Below are 26672 nucleotides of genomic sequence, written 5' to 3' on the forward strand. Positions count from 1 at the left end.
GGCCCAAATCCAACGAGCCCACAGTGCCTTACCTGCCCTCCAAACCTTACCAGAGTAACAGGTAAATTGGCACCGCAGAATACACCGCAGAATACAACTATCTGGCCCCAGGGGAACCGTGGAAACAGATAGTCACCTTTCGTTCTCTCACTCATGCATGTCCATAAAAAACAAAAGAAAGACACGAGGAAAGTTTACAATATTTATTGAAAGTATAGTGCTCTATCATGAAGCAATTGTGCTGCAATTAGGAAGCATACAGCTGAGCAATGTAATTAGCATTACGAGCAAACTTTACACAATAAAAGCCCTCCTATGGCGAATGATATATCTTCCGAAGACTATCCTCACTACGTTCAAGTTTCAAGTTCAGTAATTTGTATAGTGCACTACTCACCCAGAGGGTTTCAAGGCGCTTGAGTCAGGGTGGGTGCATTATTTGTCGAATAGCCAGGTTTTTAGCTGTTTTCTGTCTGAGGCGGAGGTGAGTGGGGAGGGAATTCCAGGTTTTGGCCGCTAAATAGGAGAAAGATCTTCCTCCCATGGTGGATCTATTGATGCGCGGGATAGTGGCGAGAGCTTGACTGGATGAGCGTAGTTGGCGGGTGGGTGTGTAGAAGGACATTCGTTTGTTCAGGCATTCGGGTCCTAGGTCGTAGAGGGCCTTGTGTGCGTGGGTTAGGAGACGGAACGTTACTCTTTTGTTGATGGGAAGCCAGTGGAGATCTTTCAGGTGATCGGAAATGTGAGCTTGACGGGGGATGTCCAGTATGAGTCTGGCTGAGGCGTTTTGGATGCGTTGGAGTTTTTTCTGTAGTTTGGCTGTGGTTCCGGCGTAGAGGGTGTTTCCATAGTCTAGTCGGCTAGTAACTAGTGCGTGGGTGACTGTCTTTCTTGTATCGGTGGGGATCCAGCGGAAGATTTTTTTGAGCATGCGAAGGATGTTGAAGCAAGATGATGAAACGGCGTTGACTTGTCTGGTCATCGATAGTGAGGAGTCTAGGATGAAGCCCAGGTTACGTGCGTGATCTGAGGGTATGGGTGCTGTGCCCAGAGCCGGTGGCCACCATGAGTTGTCCCATGCAGAGGGGGATGATCCTAAGATGAGGACTTCCGTTTTGTCCGAGTTAAGTTTTAAGCGACTGTTCTTCATCCATTCGGCTACTTCTTTCATTCCTTCGTGTAGATTGGTTTTGGCGGTGTTAGGGTCTTTGGTGAGGGAGAGGATCAGTTGGGTGTCGTCAGCTTAGGTGATGATGTTGAGGTTGTGTTGTCGCGCGATGGATGCGAGGGGACTCATGTACACGTTGAAGAGGGTGGGACTGAGTGATGATCCTTACGGTGATTTAAATGGGGGGAGGCGGACTCTCTGGGTTCTTCCGGCGAGGAACGAGATGATCCAGTCTAACGCTTTTCCTTGTATTCCGACGTTGTTGAGGCGTTGTATGAGGGATTTATGACAGACTGTGTCGAATGCGGCGGAGAGGTCAAGTAGGATGAGGGCAACTGTTTCTCCGTTGTCCAGTAGTGTTCGGATGTCGTCTGTAGCAGCGATGAGGGCGGTTTCGGTGCTGTGTTTGGCTCGGAAGCCGGATTGTGAGGGGTCAAGTGAATTGTTGGATTCAAGGAAGATGGCTAGCTGACTATTGACAGCTTTCTCGATGACTTTGGCCGGGAAGGGGAGGAGTGAGATGGGGCGGTAGTTCTTAAGTTCGGATGGTTCCGCTGTGGGTTTCTTCAGAAGGGCGGTGAGTTCGGCATGTTTCCAGCTTTCTGGGAAGGTAGCGGAGTTGACACAGTGATATATCAGAGATCTCTGGGATTAGAACCGGCCCCCAGACCTGGCATTTGTAGTTAGGTGGTCTGCATCTCGGGTTGTGCAAAGCTAGTGCGTCCGTCCTGGGACCTTCCCTCTGCAAGAATCCTCCTCTCTGGTTTCAAACAGCAGGTCTTGGTGTTTATGATAAGAGGTGCCTCACATGAAAACAGCGCTGTTCCTCTGTGTTCAAGTCAAGTCAAGTCAAAAAATTTGTATAGCGCACTACATACCCAGAGGGTTTCAAGGCGCTTAGGAAGGGGAGGAGGATTATTTGTCAAATATCCACGTTTTAAGCTGCTTTCTGAACGCTAGGTGGTTCTGGGTGAGGCGAAGGTAAGCGGGAAGTGAGTTCCATGTTTTAGCAGCCAGGTATGAAAAGGATCTGCCTCCCATGGTGGTCTTGTTGATGCGAGGTACAGTGGCGAGGGCTTGGCTGGAAGAACGTAGATGGCGGGAGGGGGTGTAGAAGGACAGTCGAGAGTTGAGGCAATCTGGTCCGATGTCGTAGAGTGATTTGTGTGCGTGGGTAAGCAGTCGGAAAGTGATTCTCTTATTGACGGGTAGCCAGTGGAGGTCTTTAAGGTGACCAGAGATGTGTTCGTTGCGTGGGATGTCTAATATGAGCCTGGCTGAGGCGTGTTGTGTCTAAATGCCAAGTAGTGTTGCTAACTGATCACAGAAAAAACAGGGCATGGTGCTGATCGACCTTGTACGAAATATTCAGACTGAAACCCAGTTGTAGAACAGAATAATAAAAACATATGCAGCGTATTTCTAAAATAATATCGATACACAAAAACAAGCATGCAAAGCGGCCTAAAACATGCAATGAGGCTAAAATAGGGGAGAACTCAGTGGGTCCTAAAAGAAACTCATCACACATGGTCACTGATGACCACGGGTGGATCTTGTGGGGGACACAGAGTTCACCAGGATGATTCAAGCCTTCATACACTAGTGCTGTTGCTTCGATATAATGGTTTGGAGGCACGCCTTGGGCGCTCACAGATGGCACAGGGTCCAGAGTAATCAGACTATTTTAAGTCAACCAATACATTCAGTGAAGGAAAAGGTCCAAGGGATAAAGTTGTTCCCAAAGCAATTACACTATTAAACATCAAAAGTTGTCGTCTGAAATATCAACATTGTAAATTGTACTTGTAACGCTTGCACTACTCTAATAAACACAGTGATGGAGCGAACTACACACTGGAATGCCTCAGATCTGAGGGACTGGTGGTGGGAGGGCTGCAGGGGGGCTTAAGCTCCTCCTCACCCTCTTCTGGGACAGAGTAATCACCAAGATAGAAAACAGACACTCTGAACGCCCTGATGAGTTTGAAGTATCTCCATTCTCATCGCCACATGGAACAGGCAGGCAGATTAGTTTATTAGCAAAGTGTTATTGCGTAAAATAAGACATTCTTGGCAAACAGCTCACTGCGGCGGTGTATCTAGTCTAATTGTCAATCTCACCCCTCACACTAGAACAGGATCACAACTGAACTCACAAAACACATCACAGCAGTTGTTGAAAGAATTCCTACACTATCTTTACCTGCCCCTCTGCTCTTTTGTAATGTATAAGGAACTTAGTTTTTAGGTATTTTATCCTCACCAAAATAAACCATCACAAAAGTGAATCGTGAAACATTATTGAGAGTTGAAATTTCAGAATAATTCGGTTTGTGCCACCTTTGTATGTTGTTTGAATCCACACAGCCATGCATTCTGTTTTGATTTGATATATCTGCCTGGAATGGTCTCTAATAAATGCTTAAACGATGTAAACAATGAGTCTGAAGATGCTGATAGGAAGTAGATGTTTCTATTTTACTGATGAAGGGGGTGTTAATTTTTCATTCTCACGTGGGTATTGATTAATATTTCATCTGCATGATTATTTTGCTCTTTTGCCCAGTTTTCAATATTTTTTGTTGGGTCCTAGGAGTTATCTTTGCTCCACACTTCATTACCACTGCAAACATTTCATGTGTGTTTAAAAAGTTTCATTCACAGTAAAGCAATTCTCTCTGAAGTTCTTTGCTTAGTGGAGCGAAGCTGGAGGGCCAGCCTTCTGCTTGGAGACGGTGCAGATGTTGAAGTTTGTCCGTCAACTTAAAGCTCTTCTGACATTCAGAGGGAAGCGAAGACCTCAGCCCTGACGGTTTCCAAGACGTCATAGAAGGTCTAACTTCACCTGTAAATTCTTAGATGACATAAAAAAAATCAGATTTCATTTTTACAATGATGCTCTGTTTGCAGTGCTTTGAGATGGCCTCTCTCTTGTATGTGTTACTTGAAGCCACCTTTAATTTAAAACTATTGTCATATCCTGTGCTGCAACATAGCCTGTTTCTGTGTGTGTTCTCTGATGTCCTACAAGGCGTTCCTTGCGGTTAAAGCTCTTGCCACACACAGAGCAGTGATAAGGCCTCCATCCTGTGTGTAAGGTGTAATGGCGTAAGAGGTTTCCCTTACGAGTAAAGCTCTGGGAACACACACTGCAGTGATGAGGTTTCTCTCCTGTGTGTATTCTGTGATGTTGTATAAGACTTGTCTTCTTAGTAAAGTTTTTCTCACAGATATTGCAGTGAAAGGGCTGCTCTGTTTTGTGAGTTTTTTCATGATGTGCAAGAGTTGGCTTGTCAGCAAACTGCATTTCATGCTCAGTGTACGGATACTCTTCTGTGTGTGTTTGTTCGTGCATTAAAAGATGTGTCTTTCCAGTAAAAGTCTTCTTACACACAGCACAGGAATACGCTCGTAGGCCAGTGTGAATTCTTTTATGCCGTGCAAGTAGTGTTTTATTGTTAAAATTATCACTCCTGTACATTCTTTGGTGTTTTCTTTCATTCATTTTGTAAGCAAAATTCTTCCTTCCTCCAAAAGCTTTAAGTTTCTCTGTCCCGTTCATACTTTCTGTCTGCGACTGCTGATCTGCAGAAAGAAAAGAACATTGAACATTATACATAGGAAATATTTCTTGAACAAAATGCACGGTTATAATCTATGAAAGGTGGACAGTAATATCTACGAAGGAAGAAAAATAGTACTACTTGTAACAAATTGTTTGCCGCTTGTAGCCACATGTGGTGCACTATCTCTATGTCAAGTGTAAGGTTCTGAATAGTACAACATGTTGTGTTCAAAGAATGAGTTTAGATTTGGAGAACGATTTATAATCCTGCAGCCGAAATGCATAATGCATCAGCACGCAGACTGCAACTTAAATTATTGTGTTGTTTCTCTGTAAATAGACGTATGTCTACTTACACGTGTACTATAAAAAATGAACTGCTTAGTTAAGCTGAGCAACCTATATAGCATGGTTTTCCAATGAGTAGCTCGAGGCCCACTGGTCGCGCCCTAGATATGAGCCAGTATCTCCCTGACGTGCTGCCCAGCCTGGTAAATAAAAGCATTTGTTTGGATTTGGCATGCCTCCAGATTGGAAAAGGATATATTTAAAAGCACAATGTGCTTATTTGCAGAATGTATACTATAATGCTTACAGAAAAATATAATTAAGGCTGATAGTTAAATGTTAATCCAGTACTGATGTTCTTTCTCTGGTGCCTGGGGGCATTGTGTATATGACTGCTGTAACACAGAGGCATTCAGAGTTACAATGATAAAGCTGTTTGTGACATTATTGTTTGTGATTATACCTGATGTGCTCAGCCGGACACTGCTAGCAGTGCTGCAACTAATGTTTGAGAATGGATTATTGTCTGAAGGGGTCCCCATAGTAACACTCATAATTTGTGTTAGTTGCTGAGGGTGATTTTTATTGAATATAAGTAGCTCTTAGTATAAAAGAGGCTGGATGGCCCTGCTATATATTTTCCACCCACACTACCAGTTAGTGGTGCATGTGAACCTCCAACATGACAAGCTGCAAGTAATTACAAGTAATGTTTTCCATTGGCACCATGCTGTGGCAGAATCACAGGTTGTGCAAAAACTTAAAAGAAGATTTAGGTTTGAGGAGAAATGAAAAAAGAGGTAGTTGATTGAATAATGTTTTTAGAACAATTAGGCACATTTGGGCATATTTCCGTGCATGCATGTCCATTCAGAAATCTTTTATGAACAGATGCCCAGCCTCTCATGTTGCTGCTTTACACATCTCTACCATTGGTACGTTGCTTAGAACATCCATGCGGGCATCTTTGTCACCTGCTGAATCCACCAGTGGTGTTTCTTTGAGGTGTCTATGCAAGAAGCAAATCTAGAGGCAAGTTGTACACAAATTTGATGGATGGAAGGCTTGAATTAATCTCAGCTATGGGTAATTACTTGGGCTGCATCCCAGTCCATTGTTATTTTGCACACCATGTCACCTTAGCTTGGATCCAGCCATATGCAAATCAGTTTTGACCCTCCTCCAATGGGAACAGTCCAGCCTGACAAGACAGGTCCTCCCTGACCTGGAACACATGCATCCTAGGACTGGTTTCGCCCTTGCTATGGGATCATCCGCCGGATACAGCAGGGTTTCAGTGACAGAGTGCGCATGGATCGTGAATGGCATTTGGGGAGGGTACCCATCATCTGAGGTGGTAGCCCCCCACTCGGAAAGATGGAGCGCCCCCAAGAAACCACAGCAGCCCCTCCCGTAGCCCATCCACCTGTCAGTGGAGTTTGAGAGTGTGGTTCTATGCACTGACAGCTGTCTGAAGCCTCTGTTGAGTGCTTACCTTTATGATATCACTATCCTTGGCAACGTGTCCAGAACCCTTTTTTTCGTAAATATCTTTAATGAGTTTTACAACTTAAACCACAGTCATATGATGTCTTACAGCATACTGCATTAGTGCTGAGCAGAGAGATCAGAGTAATTAAGCATGGGTGTATTATATAAAACTTTTCTGCTGAGTGCACGTAGGCACCGGAGTCCGCACGGTTGTGGGTGCTTGCTACTTTATCCTGCTGCAAAATGTCTTTAAGGTGAAACTGAAGATAAACAGAGGGGTCGGAGTGAGGGGCGAGTGGACTAGTTGTAGTGACTAGCTCTAGAGGGTGGTGTAGGTGGCAAGGGATGCATGGCTTTGTGTTGGTGTACCACAGCTAAGTTGGATCTGGCACAGGTGTTTTGGCGTGGATTGTTAACGTGGGCACCCCGATTGGTGTTTTTGGCATGCATGGGTAGTGCATACTGAGTTCATTGGGGTAGGTTGTTGTTTCTTACCTCCTGTTGGAAGAGTATGAGTAGGGTGGCCCACTTAGGGGATATAGGCTGTCTGTGCAGCTGTCGTACCTCCTCATATCGGAGAGCGTCTTCTTTACCTGCAAAAAATGCCGTACACACAAATTTGTTTTGACAGGGAAAACAAACAGATCTTTCTGTTTGTTTTCCCTGTCAAAACAAATTTGTGTCTCCATTGTTTGTGATAGGTTATACATTCATTGTTGGGCATGCAAGGTCAAAGTGTGACATAGAATCATCCCTGCATGACCCGTTTTTTGTTCAATTGTAGAGATTTCATTCTTTGACGTGGGATTCACCCTTTGGTTGTTGTACGACTGGATTTGGTCTGTATGGTTGTGTTTCTGTATGATTGTGAATGAGGCGGTAGTGATGGTTGATTGTGAGTGAGGTTTGATTCAGACAGCTAGCATGAATGGGGGTGTCTAAGTGAAGTATGGTGTACGGCATTTTATGACTTATGTCTATTTGTTTCTAATTGTGTTGTTGTCACACATATTTATGAAGTATTTTGTATTGTGTTCTCTATGAAAGTTTGCAAATAAAAACAAACTCTGATGGATTAAATCCAATCGCGGCTATACATCTGCGTTATATATGCTTTGCTGAAAAAGTGGTACAGTTCACTAGTTCTCAGTACTGGCTCTTGTTCTTGTTGTTAAAGTTTATAGACTCTGCCTTACTGAGGTGAGTCAAGGCCCATGGTTGTTTTATTATTATCTCAGGCTGAAGCATGCACGGAGGGCAGAAGGGTTGGACACAACATATCCTTAAATTTGACCCCCTAGAAGACAGGCTCTTGCAGTAGGAGATCCCTAATAAAGCAATTTCATGGGCTTACAAAACATTACATCCCGACAAGCTGGGACCACTTAGGGCCAAGTGGGAGAACATCACAGAAGATGTTGATTGGGAGGTGGCCCTGATGCACCCAAGAGAGGTAGCCATAAACGAAAGGCTTCGTCTAATACAATTTAAGATCCTTCTCAGAGTATATTGTGATAGAGCACGATTACACACCATGGGAAGAGCAGACTCACCCAACTGCCTATGCTGTAAGGCTCTAGGGGGCACATACATTCATACACTCTGAGAATGTAGCCGTATAAAACCGTACTGGACCCAGATACTGGGGGAACTGAACAGAATACTTGGAGCACAGCTCGGATTAGAGGCTAGGTATGTCGTGTTGGGTATCCCCAAAAGACCTGCCGCGCGGCAAACTTTTACTATGCAACTTAGGGTCGTGGTGGCCAAAAGGGATATAGCGCAATATTGATGAGCTCCAAACCCCCTTACACTGAATGAATGGAAGGCCTGCATGGATCTCTACATGGTAGCGGAAAGAATGACATAAGGCTGGAGGATGCACCCAAAAATGTAAGAAGATCTGGACCCCCTGGGTAAATTACTACGGGTTAGAAGTGGGAGATGAGGAGAAGGCAACAAACCCAGCACAGCGAGGCCCAGAGAAAGAGAGAAGCTAGGCTGCCCCCACCCCCGTTCTCCCTGACTTGCCCTTACCGTTGTTAAATGTGACCCTAATTGACTGTAGCCCTACGATGACCAAATCAACGGTGACCTCTGTCAGTAGCACTGCCGCCCCGTTCTGCTGTCTATGTAATTTTGTAATGTCATGCATCTTTTCACACAACTCATGTATCCTACCCAATCCATCACTACAGACCTGACTTACAGATCACTTGTACTCTTCACACATTCCCCCCCCCAGCAGCACACCCTGACTGACCCAAATTCTCCTAAATTCTGTGCACTCGAACATCACATAGACCCAGCCCAATCTTTAAAGTGCGTTAATTTGCACTAGCAACAAAGAAGGGCAATGTTACTCTCGATAATTAACACCTCACTTTCATCTGACACTGGGACGGGGACAATGAGTAGTGCGGTCCTTGAATTGAAATCACTGATTCTGCCACTTATTCCTAAGAGGTCCTGAGCCCGGAATGGAGCGTCTCATGCACGGACCAGAATTCAGGTCATTTTTTATGCGCAGAGTCCCATTTCTTAGCCTATTCCTGAACGGGAATAAGAAAATCCTTTGCAAAAATAAAGAAGATACCAGGTACATGACCGCTTCTGGCTCACTCCAGGCCCCCTCAAAGATACCACCCCACACAACTCAGATTAGGCCCCCTGCAGGTCTTACTAAAAATCCGGAAACATCCACTTTGGAGATATTTTATGTGACAATCCTTCAGAACTGTTGGACTTAGCCCTTTTTGCAGGGTCATTCCATAGCTTTTTGCTTTGCTCCTGAATTTTGTCTTCTTGTTGTTGGTTGTTTTATGACTTTGGGCCCTTTACCACTGCTGATAAGTGCTAAAGTGCATATGCTCTCTTTTGTAAATTGTGCTATGGATTAGAGTGTCCATGATTGGCTATCTGATTTACTTGTCAGACCCTAGTACAGTGCACTATGTGTTTGCCCAGGGCCTGGAAATCAAATGCTGCTGGTGGGCTTGCAGCACTGATTGTGCGAACCCACAGAAGCAGCTTGTAAAATGTGACTCAGGCCTGCCATTGCAGAGCCTGTGTGCAGTCTGGGATTGCCATGTTGACTTGGCAAGTGCACACACTTGCCAGTCCCTACACCTTCCCTTTTCTACATATTTGTCACCCCAAGGTAGGCTCAAGGTACCCCTGTGGGCAGGGTGCATTGTATGTAAAAGGTAGGACATGCCCTGATGGGTGTGGCATGTCCTGATAGTGAAATACTGCGAATCTCGTTTTTCACTATTGCAAGGCTATCTGTTCCCATAGGACAGACTGGGGAGTTTGTTTATAACATCTTATAAACTTTACTGACCCTAGGAACAAGATAGAAAAATAACGTTTAGTATACCTGAACTCAGAATGTTAAAGTGCATCTTTTAGTGAGGGTGATTTTTGCATTCTGTGTTTGAAAATACAACTTTTAGATTGTAGGTATTTTCCAGCTTACCCATCCAGTGTGCCTCTGCTAGGTTTGTGTATTGCATGTCTGGCTTTTGGATGACAGGGGGTGGAGAGGGGCAGCGGCTCCAGAGGTCTGATGAGAATGGGCTGAATAGGCTTGGTCTGCCTTTGGAGTGGTTGGAGGAGTAGCACCGTAACCTGAATAAGGCTGTGCCTTCCTTCCGCCCCCATGGTGTGTCTGGATGCAGGGCTCACACTGACAATGGAGGTTGTTGTATACTTGCAAAGTGCCACACAGAACTGGTTTTGGCTGGGTACAGACAATCTCTGTCTTCAGAGAACAAAGGGTTTGTGTGTATAAAAAGAGGGGCCCAGACTTTAGAATACTTCTGGGAAATTAAGAGGAACCTTTGCCAAGGAGCAGAGCCGGTTAAGCTGAGGAGGAATACTGCCCCTGTGCCGTTTGCTGTCTGGGGTTGGCCTGCAGTCGCTCCTTGCTGCCAAGGAAAGGAGAAAAGGACTTTACTGTTTGCTTTGTCATCTTAAGGAAGATCTCCAAGGGCTTGGAACTGAGCTCGTCTCCTGTTCTGAAGTCTCAGGGACACAAAGACTTCACCACCAGCTCCCCTGAATTCCCTTGCTGGGAATTCCAACCTGCAAAGAGGTACCTGCTGCTGTTTAGGACCTCTAGAGACTGTCGCTGGGAGCTGGAAAATCGACCCAACATCGAAAAAGCGTGTCGAATCAGCACCTGTTTCCTACGCATCGCAGAAGAAACGGTCACAGAGCCTACCGCTAAATCACCGAACGACGCATCGGGTGCAACGATCTCCGAAGTCTGAGATCACCGCAAAGATCCTGACGAAAGCCTGTTGTGCGGCTGAACGAAGCCACGCATCGTACCGGATCGAGGCCTCGCATCGAGGCGCCAAGACTGTGGCATCTTCGGGGGACGCAGTAAGAAACAGACGCATCAACTCCCCAGACAGTAAGAAAACAACACATCACCTCCTCTCCAGTAAGGAACTGACGCATCACCTCTCCTGCGCTGTAGTAAGGAACCGACGCATCACCTCCCCCGACGCAAGGAACCAACGCATCATCTTCCCTGCGTGTAAGGAACAAACGCATCACCTTCCCTACGGCCATTTTGTTTGTTTTGCGTGACGCATCCCAGGTACTTTGTGAGCAAAGTGTTGCATTTACAACTTGCACTGAACTGAACTTTCTACCATTTGAAAGCCTTATTTTTGATACTGTATTGTGGATTTTTTTCGTTTGGTCTTGTTTTGGTTTAGATAAAGATTACTTATTTTTCTAAACTGGTGCGGCATCCATTTGTAGTGTTTTAACTGTATTACTGTATGTGTTCATAAATGCTTTACACACTGCCTCTGAGATAAGCCTGTCTGCTGGTGCCAAGCTACCAAGGGGGTGAGCCAGGGTTATTTCAGAAGTGTATCCCCCTTACCAAGACTAGAAGCAAGGGTCCCTATTTTGGACAAAGGTACCTACCTCTGCCAACTAGAGACCCCCATTTCTAACAAGAACTGTACAATTTACTAGACATTCTGGATGTTAATTCAGTACAAACCAAATACCTGGTACGGCTTTGAGCACCAATCCATCTGCATCTGTATTTCCTTTCTCCAATGGGTCTCTAGCGATAACTCCATCAGTATCAGGAGCATTCTGTGGCAGGAATGATGAGGATCCAGATGGGCCCTGCGCATCAGCACATGTGGGTTGTAGGTCAGAGTTCTCATCTCGCTTCTCAGGGTGCAGTGGTTCTTGCTTGTAGTTCTGATCGTAGTCCTCAGGACTCGGTGGTTCTAGCTTATAGCTGCGATCTTGACTGAGTGCCTCAAGGTGCATTGGTTCGGTCTTTAAGTTCTGATGAGGTTCGTGTGCATTATAGAGCATCTGCTGCCGGCATGTGTTGTGCTGCAGACTCTGCTCTTCTTGAAATGCTGGTTGTCTGCAGACGTTGTGCCGTTGACCCTCACCATCAAACCACAACAACTCTTGTTTTAGGAGTTCACTTGGTCCCTCCCCTTCTGGGAGCACTGGTTGCATGCAGTGGTTTCGCTGTGACTCATGTCCCTCGTGAAACAGTGGCTGTAGGCAGATGTTCTGTTGTGGGTCCCAACTATTTGCATACAATAGTTCTTTCCTCACTTGCTCCTCTTGTTCGTGTTCAATTTGGAAAACTAGTTGTATGCACTGGTCCTGCTGTGGTTCCTGCCCATCATCAAACCTTGGTGGAAGACGAAGGCTTGGCTCACCTGGGATGACTTGAACATCCAGAGGAGGGCACCTGGAGACAGTACCGTCCTGCCGTGGTCCAGGGCCCGCCGGAGACAGCGGTTGGAGGCACTGGCTCTGCTTTGCATCATGCCCATGAGGAGACGTAGGGTGAAGACACTGAATCTCATGTGGTTTACGCCAATGTCGAGATGCATGTTGAAGGCACTGGTTCAGCTCCCCTGACCCGACTGAGAGAGGGATCGGAGGAGACCTGCTGACACAATGATCTCTAACTGTATCTGAACGGATCATCTCCAAAGACACTGCCCTATTTTCAAGGTGATCCAGACCCTTTGCTATCCAGGATTGCTCCATAAGCCCAGCGACTCTTGACGGCACGTCCTCTAGGGTATTCTGTAATTTATCCAGTTTGGCTTCCAACTGCTCCAGCATGGATAAAAGGATCATGTTAGGCAGGTTCCCCGATAGAGGTTCCATCTCACAGTCCCTCTGAGCATCATTTTGGGATCTTGAAGATGACACATTATGGATAAGAGAAGATGGTAGAGTGGCTGTTTCAGGTTCAGCCGAATGCTGCACGTCTCCATTTTTTCCTGGAGCCTTTCTTCTGCCCATTCTGATATTCTGATGTTTAAGTATCAAGTGTCTGTGAAGGGGAGCAAAAGAGAAAAGACAGCAAATTACAACAGGACGGTTAAGTCAAAACACATCTACACAAAACTACATTGCGTGTTTATACTTAAAATAAAAATGATTCACTCATTTTAATTATATATGCCTCCCTTTTTTTGCCAAAATCAGAATTCTCTACACTGCCAGAATGCAGAACATTTTGGTAGCAGCCCTCTCAGCCACCATGCCTCGAGGAGCTCTATCGGCAACAGTCCAGCTAACAGCTCAAAACAACTAGCTCATCTCAAGAGTTGGAGAGGATCTACCCAGCTCCAGGTCAGGCTGTTCTTGCAAGTTTGCCTGTCAGGAATTAGACTACCAACATCACATAATCTCTGCTGATGGGGTCTGCCCCAAAAATTAATCCATTTAAGTTATATGGGAAATACATGGGCCCATGAAGAAAGAAGAGGCACAAAACCTTCTTGGTAGGTCAGATTTTGTTCTTGATTTGTACCCAATTTACTTGTGCCATATGAGCCCTGCTTAGGAAGGGTGCAGACTACGTGTGGAGTAACGTGTGGAGTAGGGAATGTGAGAAGGAATTTGAAGCTGTTAAGAAGTGTCTTGTGAATGCTCACAGTCTGCATAGTTTGGCCCCAAGATTGCCCCATTTTGCCACTAAGGATCCCAGCGACAAGGGCCTAGGAGTGAAACTGGAACAGCAGCATGATCGAAAAGTAGCCATGATTGCCTTTGCATATAAGGCTTGGCCGGGGGCGAATGTAGACATTCCCCTAACTTGAAGGCAGCTTTGGGCGTGTTTCAAGCTCTCAAAACAAAATGTAAATTCTTAGAAGTGTACCCTTTGAGGTAAGACTACAAATCCTTGCAAGATATTTTTAGCAAGAAAGGTTGTATTTGTGTAAGTGGATTGTGGCACTTCAAGAGTGTCATTTGCAAATTCAAGTATATATTGTCAGTGCAGACATTTTTGTTTTTAGTTAATGATTAGTACTCCCCTGGAGCTTAGGGCCACTTTTATTGAATAAGCACATGTAGGACATCTACAGGAATCTAAAACAAAAGAAAGGTCGAGCGCTGAGACACCCTGTTGCTGGGGCAGCCATGCGCTTTACAAATACGATAACATAACAGTTATTGGTGGTCGGGTATGAATCTACAGATTGAGCACCAAGGGAGGGAGTGTTTAGAGTGCAGTCAGAGTGATAAGATTACAAAGGTACAGATTCCCCCACTGGTGTGCACAGAGATCCCCCCACTGGCCCCTGGGATCAAATTGCCTTGAACTCTCAGGGCCCTTAGCTGCTTGGGTACGGTTCCTATTTATGTGGCAAGTGGGTGCGGGTGGAGTGAAAGTACTAGAAGTGCAAGTAAGAGAGGGAAGCAGAAAAGCAAGGCAAAATATGATGCGTTCAAAGCAGTGACTGATGTACAGTTCTCAGTTGGCAATTTGGTTGTTGTTAAATCACCTGCAGATCTACTGGATGTTTTCAGAGTCAGCCAAGCTCTCAAAGTTGTTAGGTTAGTCATTGGGAATACGGAATTAGAAGACGGTCGCATTCAGAACCTGAAGCATATTTTAGTAATTAGAAAGGGGCAACATTTCTTTCCTATTTTGTTTACCTGTGCTTTTTTTATCTGTTTTCTGATGGGCATTGTTTTTGGGCTGTTATGGGTGTCTCACTTTTAGTTTTCGCCTGCATAGCTCTTGCACTATGCTTAAGAAATCTATTATATTCCATATGAATCTTGAGAGGAGCTAAAATCCCGCCCCTTGCTTTTCATAGATTTTTGTGCTGGTCACTTACTGTTTCAATTAGCTGTAGCATACTAGTTTCTGTTGTTCCTTGTGTGTTTGCTCTTATCAGTATCCCAAAGCCCAAGTACAGTTTTCATTCACTTTGGTTTCAGAACTTTTTTTCTTAATTGGTTTGCTACTTTACACATAACACAAACCCCGAAAAGGGTATCTGAGCGCTTCACAGCCACAGAGAGATTAAGTGATTTGCACAGAAACACTGGATGGTGTGCCTTCTGCCAAAACTCACACCCTGATCGCAGCAGCACTCACCAGTCCCCCTGGGGCTAGAGCAGGCACCCACTCTAGTGCTTCCTTTTTTTGAGAGGCAGTAGGTTGTTCCTTTTGTGCCCCTTTTACTTGCTGGCCATAAGGGAACAGAAACAGACTGCCTCCTCACCTCACCAACACTCTTATCCCATTGCTCCTTTCATCTTGTTGCATCTATCACTGCTCAAAGCTGCATTCACAAACTCAGCGGTGTTAATGAATTTTGCAAGAGGTGGGAAGCAGGTGGCAAGTGTGTTGCAGAGTCAGCAGAATTCACATCGATCTGCAGATGTCAAAAGCCAGAGTGGTGAGCACTCCTGAAGCATGAAATGAGCCTAATGTAAAACAGAGAAATAACAAAGAGTTCATTTGCAGAGTGATACATCAGCTTAGCTGCCAAAGGCTGGTTTTGGATTAACCTCCCTCGTTTATTTTCTTGCCCAAAAAAAGATGGAACTCTGCAGGTGGAGCTCCCAAGTGTATGTAAACCTTCTAAACTGATCTAAGGGCCAAATGTAGGTAAATACCATTTACCGATTCTAAAATACTGAATATTACCGATTCGGTATTTTAGAATGGGTAACTGGTATGTACGTATTCATTCGGTAATTTATACCGAATCGGTAAAATTCGGCAAATACCGATTCGGTATTCCCCATTCATTAGTATAGGCCTGGAGGCCCGTAGGAATGGATGGGGAAAACTGAATCGGTAAGAGGGGGAAGACCTGCAAGGGTGGCAGGGTGTCACATTGACACCCTGTTGCACCCCTGAATAGTGCATGGTTGCACATGTGGCACACATACATGCCCTAAGGGCATGTATGTCTGCCATATGGCACCGTTGAAAAAAGCACAACATTTCTTTTTTAACGGTTTTCGTTATTTACCACCAACTTGTAGTTGGTGGTAAATAACGAATCCTTACAAGTGAAAAGCACTCACTTGAGTGCTTCCTACATTAAGGATTCGGTAATTTACCGAATCTGTATTTAAGAATTCCGTAATTTACCAATTCCTTAAATTACCGATTCGGTAAATTACCGAACCCTTAAATTAGGCCCCTACATCTCAAATGCCTAATACCGGTCGGTAACGGCCGAAATTTGGTAATTTCGTCCGTTACCGACCGGTATTAGGCTTCCTACATCTGGCCCTACGTCCCGTAATTGTAGCACCCTTTACAGCACATACACAGACGTTAAGTAGGGGCAACTAAACGTAGGACATGTTAACCTTGACTTTTCCTTTGGCGCCCTTGGCGTGGCACTTGCTACCCCTGATACCATGGATCATGAAGGCAGGCGCTTCATGACCCCTTCTCAGCCCCTCAGCCCCACGTAGAAGGCTTTGAAGGGGAGGGTCTATCACATGTTATGCTAAACTCAAACAGGGATTGCCCTTCAGGAGATCGGGTTATATGGATGGGGGATTTTAACGGTCTGTTGTGCCCAAATGGCCAAACTGGTATATGTGGAGTAGTTAATGTCAAAGGTGAACCCTGTACACATTTCATACATACACCAACGGGAAACCTTGTAAACACTTTGATGTTCGAAATGGATTTAGGCTTTGGTAATGAATTGTGTGCTCCACAAGTTCATTTTAAACCCACATACAATGGAAGGGGCTGCAATTCACTAATTGATTTCGTCATTGTTTCAAGCAGTATTTTCACATAATCTGTTTGATTTTAATACAGGCGAAATCGCAATTAGTGACCATTATCCTAATAGCTTTTCCTTAAAACCCATGAAGCAAAATAAAGAGCGCCTGGGAGTGGTAAACAATCTTTACTTTCATAAGTTAAACCTAGCAAAAATAAATGGCTACGCCCTTAAATGGGACAAAATTAAGCCTGCCCCTTTCCTCCAAAAATGAACAAAAAAAAAGAGTAGATGACTTTATGATTTGTCTCACGGAAACAAGTAACCCGGAAGCCGTGAGGTCGGCCTTCACAAATATCTCCATGGAGATCAATCGCTCCCTGGAGAGGCCAGAAAGGAAGAGACGAAAAGACAAAATTGAGGGGTGGTTTAACTCGGAATGAAAGCTCATGCAGTCTTAAAAATAGCGCTAAGAAGAGTACCGAAAATTCACTAGAAGTGTATATTATGCAGCGGTAAAGAAAAGAAAAAAGGGCATAAAGCAGGAGGTCTGGGACGCTTTACATGAAGCCTGCTTCCAGAAAGATAATACCAGTTTCTGGAAGGCAGTAAATGCCCCTTTCTTTCAGGAGAGGAAAGTCGATTGTCTTTGTTGGACTTGGCCCTTCGGGCAGGCTCACCCCTAAACTTTTTGCTTTTAAAGGTGACCTGGTGATGGTGATTTTTGGGTTCTGCGCACTTTCACTGTGTCCCAGTGGAAAGTGCGTGCGCACTCTGAGTGCGTGGAGTAAGGTTAGCCTGCCCTCCCACAGGAATGCATGGGGAATGTCTGTGTCCCTTGTAGTTCCTGATGCATGGGTGTGCAGACTCGAGTCTGGTATGTGCGGATTCGTGTGATTGAATGCTGCGCAATAATGCATGCGGTGTGTATGTGTCTAGTGTAGAAGTGCCACTTATAGACAAGGCTGTGCGTGTGCTGTAAAGATGCTGGCATGTGATTGGCTGGAGCTGGCTGGGTGCCAGGCTCCATGAGTCATGATGGGTCTGCCCGGCGGTGAGTGTGGAGATTAGCATGCTGATGTGAGGGAGGGGTGCACCTGGGTCCTGTATAGGTCTGGGCTTTCCCCACACAATGCTGGCTCCGCCCCCTGGTGTGCGTCTAATGACCCTAGCCCTGCCAGTGAATAGAGTGAGGGGCTGAGCACATCAAGGGTGCTCCCAGACCAGCTGCAACTGGTTCTTCCCCCACCCTACCCACAGACAAAGGAATTTACAGTATAAGAAGGGGCTGTGTCCCCTTACAATCTGTTCTCTTCTTGGATCCTTTTGCTGAGGGGGGCTGCTGCTGCTGAGCGCCAGGAGGACTGCCACTGGGGATTGCCTCCCTGCCTAGGAGGACCCTGTGAGCTGGCTCTGGACCCAGCCTTGCCCCCCCTACCTGCTGGAAGACTTTTCCTGAACTTTGCGAGGACTTTTTGCTGAAACTTTATGCCTACAGCGCTTGGGAGTGCTGTAATCACCCCACAAGCGCCTGTGAGCGCTTTATTTGTGACCTAGCGCTGGGAGCGCTTCCTTTCTTCTCTAAAGCGCCTGAAAGCGCTGTACTCGTCTTCAGCGCTTGAGAGTGCTGTAATTAGCTGCTAGGCGCAGGGAGTGCTTTATTTTTCACTAACGCTTTTGGAGCGCTTTATTTATCTTTAAAGCCAGTGCCCACCCGGCATTGCCCCACGAAATTGTCCCCGCCGTCGCCCGGCCCACAGTAGGAAGTCAGGCAGGCCGGGGGCGTGACCGAGGGACACCCGGAAGTGCTCTATTCAAAACCGGAAGCGGACGGGAGCCCATCCCGCGCTCCGGTGAGACGAGGAGAAAGAGGAAGCCCGCAGCCGGCGCCTTCCACGGGGCTCCCAGGAGTGAGGGAGAGCCCCGTGGTGACCGGCTTAAAGGAGGGAGAGTCCCGGAGTCTCCGCCGAGAGCGTTCAGCACGCCGCCAGCAGACGGAGCCCCGGGAGACACAGCAAAGGAGCCGCGCCAAGGAGGAGCCCCCGCCCTCCAGAGTCCCGGTGAGTGCTGCTCCGTGTCTCCGGTGCTGGGGGGCGTCATCTGTATTTCGAGTCCCCCAAAGGAGGGACTCCAACGTTCTGGGGGCATTTTGGCGATTTCAAGTCCACGAGGGACTCCACGTGCCACATTTGGTGAACGAGCCTGCGAGGCTCAAGGCGGCATTTCTGTGTTTTTGAGTCCCCCGAGAGCGGCCCCACCGATCTCTTGAGAGCCCGAGAGGCTCCAAAGCGCCACAGTTTCTAGTTCAGAGCCACGAGGGCTCTAGGGGGCATCACTTGTTTGTAGAGCCCAGAGGGGATCAGGGGGCAATCGTTTGGTTCAGAGCCTGGGAGGCTCCAACACTGGCCCCATCAGTGTCTACACAGCTGCCCAGCACTTAGTGGGCAGCTGCCACGTTTAGGCCCCCCTGACTTTGGGACACAGGGCGTCCTAGCCCTAGAGAGGCCAGTTGGCCTAGGGACTGCCACAGGTGGTGGCTCATGTGAGTTTATGCGCATTTGTTCTTCACTGCACCTCTGAAGGTGTTTTGATGCATCATGTGCCTTGCTCTTACACCTCTGAATGTGTTGTTTATGCATCATGTGGTCTCCTGTGCTGCACCTCTGAATGTGTTTTGATGCGTCATGTGCCTTGCTCTTACACCTCTGAATGTGTTGTTTATGCATCATGTGTTTTCCTTCCCTACAGCTCTGAATGTTGTGATGCATCATGTGTAATGTGTTCTTGCTTATACCCATACATGCATTGTGATACTTAGGTGGTTGTTCTTCCCAGTACAGGTGTTGCTAGTGAGGTCCTGGTTCCCTGTGCAATATTCTCCTAAGGTGGTTACGGTTGCGTAGGTGGCACTTACCTGGTACCAGTAGTTACTGGTTGTGTGCTAAAGTGATTTATACTCTATGCTGTAAGTGCAAATTCTAACAGAATTTCTAGTTCTAAAAGTGCTGATTCCTGACAGTGGTCTTGTACGGTGTACAGTCATAATATCGAGTCAATTATTTCGACTGGACAGAATATCGAGTAAAAAATATAGAATGGACATAATATCGACTAGACATAATATAGACAACAAAAATATCGACTAGAGAAAATTAATATCGAATAGAATGGACATAATATCGAATCAAAAATATAGAATGGACATAATATCGACTAGACATAATATAGACAACAAAAATATCGAATTTAAGGTAAGTTAATAATATTTTTTTTTTTTGTGTAATATAAGTCTGTAGCGGGTTGTGGGTTTATAGGGGAATAGGGTGGGAAGTAATTTAATTCTAATTAATTAAATATGTTAATTTATTTATTGATATATATTTAGAATTAATTGTTAATTAATTATTAATTGGTAATTAATTAAAATATAATTGGTAATTAATTATAATTGATTAATTGATAAATATTTTAATTTTAGTAATTTATTTTCTGTAGCGGGTTGTGGGTTTATAGGGGAATAGGGTGGGAAGTAATTTAATTATAATTAATTAAATATGTTAATTTTTTATTGATAATAATTTAGAATTAATTGTTAATTAATTATTAATTGGTAATTAATTAAAATATAATTGGTAATTAATTATAATTGATTAATTGATAAATATTTTAATTTTAGTAATTTATTTTCTGTAGCGGGTTGTGGGTTTATAGGGGAATAGGGTGGGAAGTAATTTAATTATAATTAATTAAATATGTTAATTTATTTATTGATATTTTTTAAAAATTAATTGTTAATTAATTATTAATTGGTAATTAATTAAAATATAATTGGTAATTAATTATAATTGATTAATTGATAAATATTTTAATTTTAGGGTTCAGGGTCAGTTTTCAGTTTTTGGGTAAAGGGGTATTTTTAGGGTTCAGGGTCAGTTTTCAGTTTTTGGGTAAAGGGGTATTTTTAGGGTTCAGGGTCAGTTTTCAGTTTTTGGGGTAAAGGGGTATTTTTAGGGTTCAGGGTCAGTTTTCAGTTTGTAGGTAAAGGGGTATTTTTAGGGTTCAGGGTCAGTTTTCAGTTTTTGGGTAAAGGGGTATTTTTAGGGTTCAGGGTCAGTTTTCAGTTTTTGGGTAAAGGGGTATTTTTAGGGTTCAGGGTCAGTTTTCAGTTTTTGGGTAAAGGGGTATTTTTAGGGTTCAGGGTCAGTTTTCAGTTTTTGGGGTAAAGGGGTATTTTTAGGGTTCAGGGTCAGTTTTCAGTTTGTAGGTAAAGGGGTATTTTTAGGGTAAAGGGGTATTTTTAGGGTTCAGGGTCAGTTTTCAGTTTTTGGGGTAAAGGGGTATTTTTAGGGTTCAGGGTCAGTTTTCAGTTTGTAGGTAAAGGGGTATTTTTAGGGTTCAGGGTCAGTTTTCAGTTTTTGGGTAAAGGGGTATTTTTAGGGTTCAGGGTCAGTTTTCAGTTTTCGGGTAAAGGGGTATTTTTAGGGTTCAGGGTCAGTTTTCAGTTTTTGGGTAAAGGGGTATTTTTAGGGTTCAGGGTCAGTTTTCAGTTTTTGGGGTAAAGGGGTATTTTTAGGGTTCAGGGTCAGTTTTCAGTTTGTAGGTAAAGGGGTATTTTTAGGGTTCAGGGTCAGTTTTCAGTTTTTGGGTAAAGGGGTATTTTTAGGGTTCAGGGTCAGTTTTCAGTTTTTGGGGTAAAGGGGTATTTTTAGGGTTCAGGGTCAGTTTTCAGTTTGTAGGTAAAGGGGTATTTTTAGGGTTCAGGGTCAGTTTTCAGTTTTTGGGTAAAGGGGTATTTTTAGGGTTCAGGGTCAGTTTTCAGTTTTCGGGTAAAGGGGTATTTTTAGGGTTCAGGGTCAGTTTTCAGTTTATGGGTAAAGGGGTATTTTTAGGGTTCAGGGTCAGTTTTGGGTTTTTGGGGTACAGGGGTACTTTGTAAAAATAAAGTAAAATTACATTTAAATTACATTTATTTAATAAAATTAAATTATATTAAATTATATTATAATATTTTTTATTAATTTATATTCAAAAAATTATTATATACTTACCAATACTTATGTTGTAATGGTATGCGTTGTAAAGGTATATGCGTTGTAAAATCTTGCGTTGTAAATGTATGCGTTGTAAAAGTTTTTGCGTTGTAAAAGTTTTGTTGTAATGGTAGGCGTTGTAAAAGTATGCGTTGTAACGTCATACATCCCTGGAGTGGGAATAGTAATTTTAACCTCTACGCTATCCAGCGCTTTCCCTACTGTTGCACCCACTGGAGTGGGAGTAGTAAATTTTACCTCTACGCTATCCAACACTTTTGCTAATGTTGAACTCACTATAGATGTAACAATAAATTTTAAACATTTTCTAAAATGTTATATATGTTTATTTAATAATATGTTTAAATATATATATATATATATATATATATATATTACCTACTGGCGGTCGCCAGTAGGTATATATAGTTAGGATTTTTTCTCTATGGGTTTTTTGAAAATTCTATGTCTAATAACTTTGGCGTTTGTGGACGGAATTGGCTGAAATTTTCAGGAAAATGGCACATTTTGTTTCTGAGCAGCCCTTGAAAATTTGGGGGGGGTTCGTCAAGGGGGGGCCGAGAAAAAAGGGGGGTCCCAAAACGTGTTTTTAACATTGAGTTTTCCATAGGGCGGTTGGCCTCACTTTTAGCCCGAACGGCTGAATGGATTTGCACGAAACTTGGCAAAATTGTAGGGACTGGTAGCCCGATGTGCCTTTTGTAGGTCTCAATATATGTGCTCCAGTGGATTTTGAGAAATTAACGTTTAAAAAAAGATATATATCTGTAACAGCGGACCGGGCAGCGTCCTAGGACGCGTACTTTTCGCGCAACGGAGCTTTGTGAAGCGAAGCTGATTGGTTCTCCGGCGTCTGTCAACATTCCAAACAGTCCGTAGCGGCCGCCATCTTGTCTCTCGGTAGGATCGAGAGACAAGAGGAGGCCAAAGCGAAGGGGCAAATGACCATAAGGGGGAATAGTAGATCCTCGCTGACCCCCTAGGTTTGATGTGGAGGTTTTAAAAGGGCCCCGCGGGGCAAAAAAAAATAATAATAATAATAATCGAACACCTGAATGGATTTGCACGAAACTTGGCAAAATATTAGGGACTGGTAGCCCGATGTGCCTTTGCTAGGTCTCAATATATGTGCTCCAGTGGATTTTGAGAAATTAACGTTCAAAAAAAGATATATATCTGTAACAGCGCTCCGCTTCGCGTACTTTTCGCGTTACGGAGCTTTGCGAAGCTGATTGGTTCTCCGGCGTCTGTCAACATTCCAAACAGTCCGTAGCGGCCGCCATCTTGTCTCTCGGTAGGATTGAGAGACAAGAGGAGGCCAAAGCGAAGGGGGAAATGACCATAAGGGGTCATAGTAGATCCTTCCTGACCTCTTAGGTTTGATGTACCATTTTGCCAAGTTTGGTGTAATTCCGTTCAGCCATTCAGGCTGTAGACGTATGTAAATGTCCTATGGAAAATTGCATGGGGAAAACACATTTGAAAGTGTTGAAATTTAGAACCAATTAAAATGTTACTTTGGTTTTGTATTTGTGTGTGATGAAAGTTAATTGGTTATGTATATATGTCAAATGAGAGGAAACCACAGCCATTTTGTGATACTACTGTCTGAGGTACATTTGTGAGGAATTTTTGGTGGTGAATTTCTGGTGTTTGATTTACACAGTACTAACACTTCTGCTACTTTTAAAAAGGTGAGTTGTTAATTTGTAAGGGGAACTATGTTGTACACTTGAAGATAATTTGAAAAATGTTTTCTGTTATTTATTTGCAGTCCTTCTGTTATACTAAATAGTTGATGAAGTTAGTTTTATATTATGTATTACTAAAAACGATAAATGAAAGTGATTATTTTTTTCTGCAATTTACAGCAAGCAATTTCAAAATAAAATGGCTCACAATGAAGAGACCGTGGCAATTTCTTTTGAATTGTCCACTACATTGATTGAAATTGAGAGCACCAATAATGAAATATTGTCACAAGGAGGACATGACTTGTATGATTCCATTAGATTGATTGAAATGGACAGCACCAAGAATGAAATATTGTCACAAGGAGATGACTTGAATGATTCCACTACATTGATTGAAATTGAGAGCACCAATAATGAAATATTGTCACAAGGAGGAGATGGCTTGTATGATTCCATTAGATTGATTGAAATGGACAGGACCAATAATGAAATATTGTCACAAGGAGGAGATGACTTGAATGATTCCACTACATTGATTGAAATTGAGAGCACCAATAATGAAATATTGTCACGAGGAGATGACTTGAATGATTCCACTACATTGATTGAAATGGACAGCACCAATAATGAAATATTGTCAGAAGGAGGAGATGACTTGAATGATTTTTTTGATCAATCTCTTGATGGCGAATTTATCGAGTGTTTGGAGACCATAGAGTTACAAGAATCATCATTGCAGACTTTTAATGAGGAGATTCCAGATGAGATGATTGAAGAGGAAATTACTGATGAGGACATGTTACTAGTTGTTTCAAATTTAGAAAATTTTGAAGAATAAATTTATATTTAGAAATCAAAAATTGTTTGAGACATTATTTATTTTTATTTTTAATTTATGAGGTTGTAGCGAAGTGATTGTAGTATAAAATGAGACTTATAGTATAGAGTGCAACATTTTTATGTTACATGGTAAGTTTACTCATATTTACTTCCCTTCTGCCACTATATTATCTCCAATGTGTATTTGACATGTCTTCTTCATCTCCGGCCTCCTTTCTCTCACTGTGTGTCTCCGATGCATCTTATCGCTGGTATTTTGTGTAATTACAGAAGAGAGTAAAATAAAATAGTTCGGAACGTGAAAAGGGGGCAAAGTAGAGTACTCCTCACCCCCTAGGCCTTTTTAGGCGGTCCCAAAAGGATCAGTTTCTGCTTTCCTGAGAGATTATGGTATGAGTTCCATATACCACAATAACTTGCATTACAACATGCAAGATATCTATCTCCTATTACCAACTTTTGGAGATATTCGCGCTAAGCGCGAATATCTCCAAAAAGTAACACCTGCCCTGAGCAGTTCTTAGCCATGTTATCCAATGGGAGGTGGATAACATGGCTAAGAGTATTAGCTCGGTAATGCATGAATATCGCTGAGTTTTTAGCGATATTCATGCATTGCGGCCGTTTATTATCGCATTTGCGATAAACCTTGATAATAGTAAGGTTTATCTTCGATAATTTCTGACGATGCTTAGTGGTAAAAAATTGGTTGGTAAGCATCGTTAGCGATAAATATCGCTTAACTTTGGTAATATGCCCCAACGTCTGTTAACGTTCGATTCGAAGGAAATGAGGAAGTGTTGAAAAACATTGTCTGCGCCATCTTGCCTTTTTTGAAATGCCACACTTTTGTCGTGCACGGCAGCCATTTTAGATGTCTTGACCAGACCCACTCTCTGCACGCTGTCGATTCGTAGCATGGCTCCTCACCCTCGCAAGCATCTTCCCCAGGCACTGGTCACCCCCGCTCTCTGTCTTATGCATGGGCAATAAACCTCCCCCCATCTGCGCTGCTCTTCCCTGAGAATCACACTGTGCCCGCCCGACACCTCCCTTTCGCCCTATTCACTACCGCACCCTGTGACACTCCTCTTCCTCTGTGTCCGATTGTCCAGGCTATCAGCTAGCCCTGCAGATGTAGTTTATGGCCCCAGCTGTAAAGAATCACCCCTCTTCAAAGGAGTTATAGTAGATCAAGGCCCACACCCGATGAGATCCGTCACACCACACGTGTTCCTACTATCTGAAAACCATCCTGTATTGTGATTGGGGAGGGGACCGAGCCTGAAGCGGAAGATTCCAGGAATGACTCTTTGTACATCAAAGTTTTTACAATTATGTGTCACATAAAAAATATATAGCACTCCAACAAAGTAGTAGGAATATAAAACTTTAATAACATATAAATATATACAACAAAACAAAAACAGTAATAGATTTATTGAAATTGACAGCACCAATAATGAAATATTCTTGTCAGTAGCGGTCTGTTGTGCGAATAGTTCCAAGGCAGCAGAACGCGCTGAAATCTGGATGTCACGAAGGTGATGTCTAGCAAGTTGCCGCCCAGCAAATAACGGCGTGGGGCGCCGCGGGGGTGAGTGAGTCCAGTAGGCACCACAGCTATTCTTACCGGCATTGCAGAATTACTGCTGGGGACAATGCCTGTGCTGGAGCAGGGTCACAGCAGAAACAAAAAGGATTCTGTTGAAGATGTTGTTGGTTTTCAATTTGAAAACAGTTCTGGTGTCAACTGCTATGCTAATGTAGTGGTTAATGTTTTGTTTTCTCTAGAAAATGTAAAAGAGGGGGAGGCAGTCCAAAGTTCCGTTAAAAGGGCAAAGGAAAGGATCGGTGGTTTGAACTATCAGTCAAAAAGGGGAGGGGGTGCAACAATTTTTCCTACCGGGTCACACTGTGCTTTCACCGGAAGTGAGGTCTGCAGGATTCTAGTAATTCAAAGTGAGGCTGGCGCCGACGTCCCGCGGATACAGTTTCGTCACTCCACGGGTGATCATGGCAGTCATTCCCCATCGGGGGTGGGAGACTCCCGCGGCTCCTCTAGAATCTTCAAGGTCGTGGAGGACTACGGTGGTGGAGTCAACCAGTGACCGGGCCATTTCTTTATGCTGGGCCCGCTCTTGCCAGGTCGACCGCCATTTTGAGAGTTCGGTAGCTACTGGCGATCGCGGGGTCAAATGAACGGACGGGCTCCACCCTGCCGGGCGAGACGTTGCAGCATGGCCACAGTGGAAGAACTCTTTTCCGGGCGCCTGGACCGCTGAGGGTGCAGCTGGGAAGCCTACACTGGGGAGGCGGGAGAGGCCTGTTCGCACCGTCTCTCCCTCCCAGTGCACCCCACGGCGTCTCGCTTGAGATTTGTTATGGCCGGACCAGGCGATGAGGACGAGGGGGGGGTCGGAGGCATGTGCAAGACATCCCCCCCCAGTGTTGTCGCAGCCATTATAAAAGAAAGAAGTGTCCCGTCCGTCTTCGGGCCGGGCTTCCGGTGGATGTCGGCCGGACGCCCCTGGCTCTGGCCCCATGAACGGGTTTCTT

General features: G+C 44.3%; 1 protein-coding gene across 1 annotated transcript in view; it reads right to left on the minus strand.

Annotated features, from left to right (window-relative positions):
• Positions 1 to 2455: 2455 nt before the first annotated feature.
• LOC144810004 (uncharacterized) overlaps positions 2456 to 26672 on the minus strand; it is a 121824-nt gene continuing 97607 nt past the window's right edge. Inside the window, exons 3-4 of the mRNA XM_078673756.1 lie at positions 11552 to 12864; positions 2456 to 4759 (exon numbers count right to left, since the gene is read on the minus strand). Coding sequence (XP_078529882.1) covers positions 4131 to 4759; positions 11552 to 12833 — 1911 coding nt within the window. The 5' untranslated portion in view covers positions 12834 to 12864 and the 3' untranslated portion in view covers positions 2456 to 4130. The remainder of the gene's footprint in view (positions 4760 to 11551; positions 12865 to 26672) is intronic.

This window comes from Lissotriton helveticus, chromosome 1_1 (assembly GCF_964261635.1).
Source record: "Lissotriton helveticus chromosome 1_1, aLisHel1.1, whole genome shotgun sequence".
NCBI classification, from domain to species: Eukaryota; Metazoa; Chordata; class Amphibia; order Caudata; family Salamandridae; genus Lissotriton; species Lissotriton helveticus.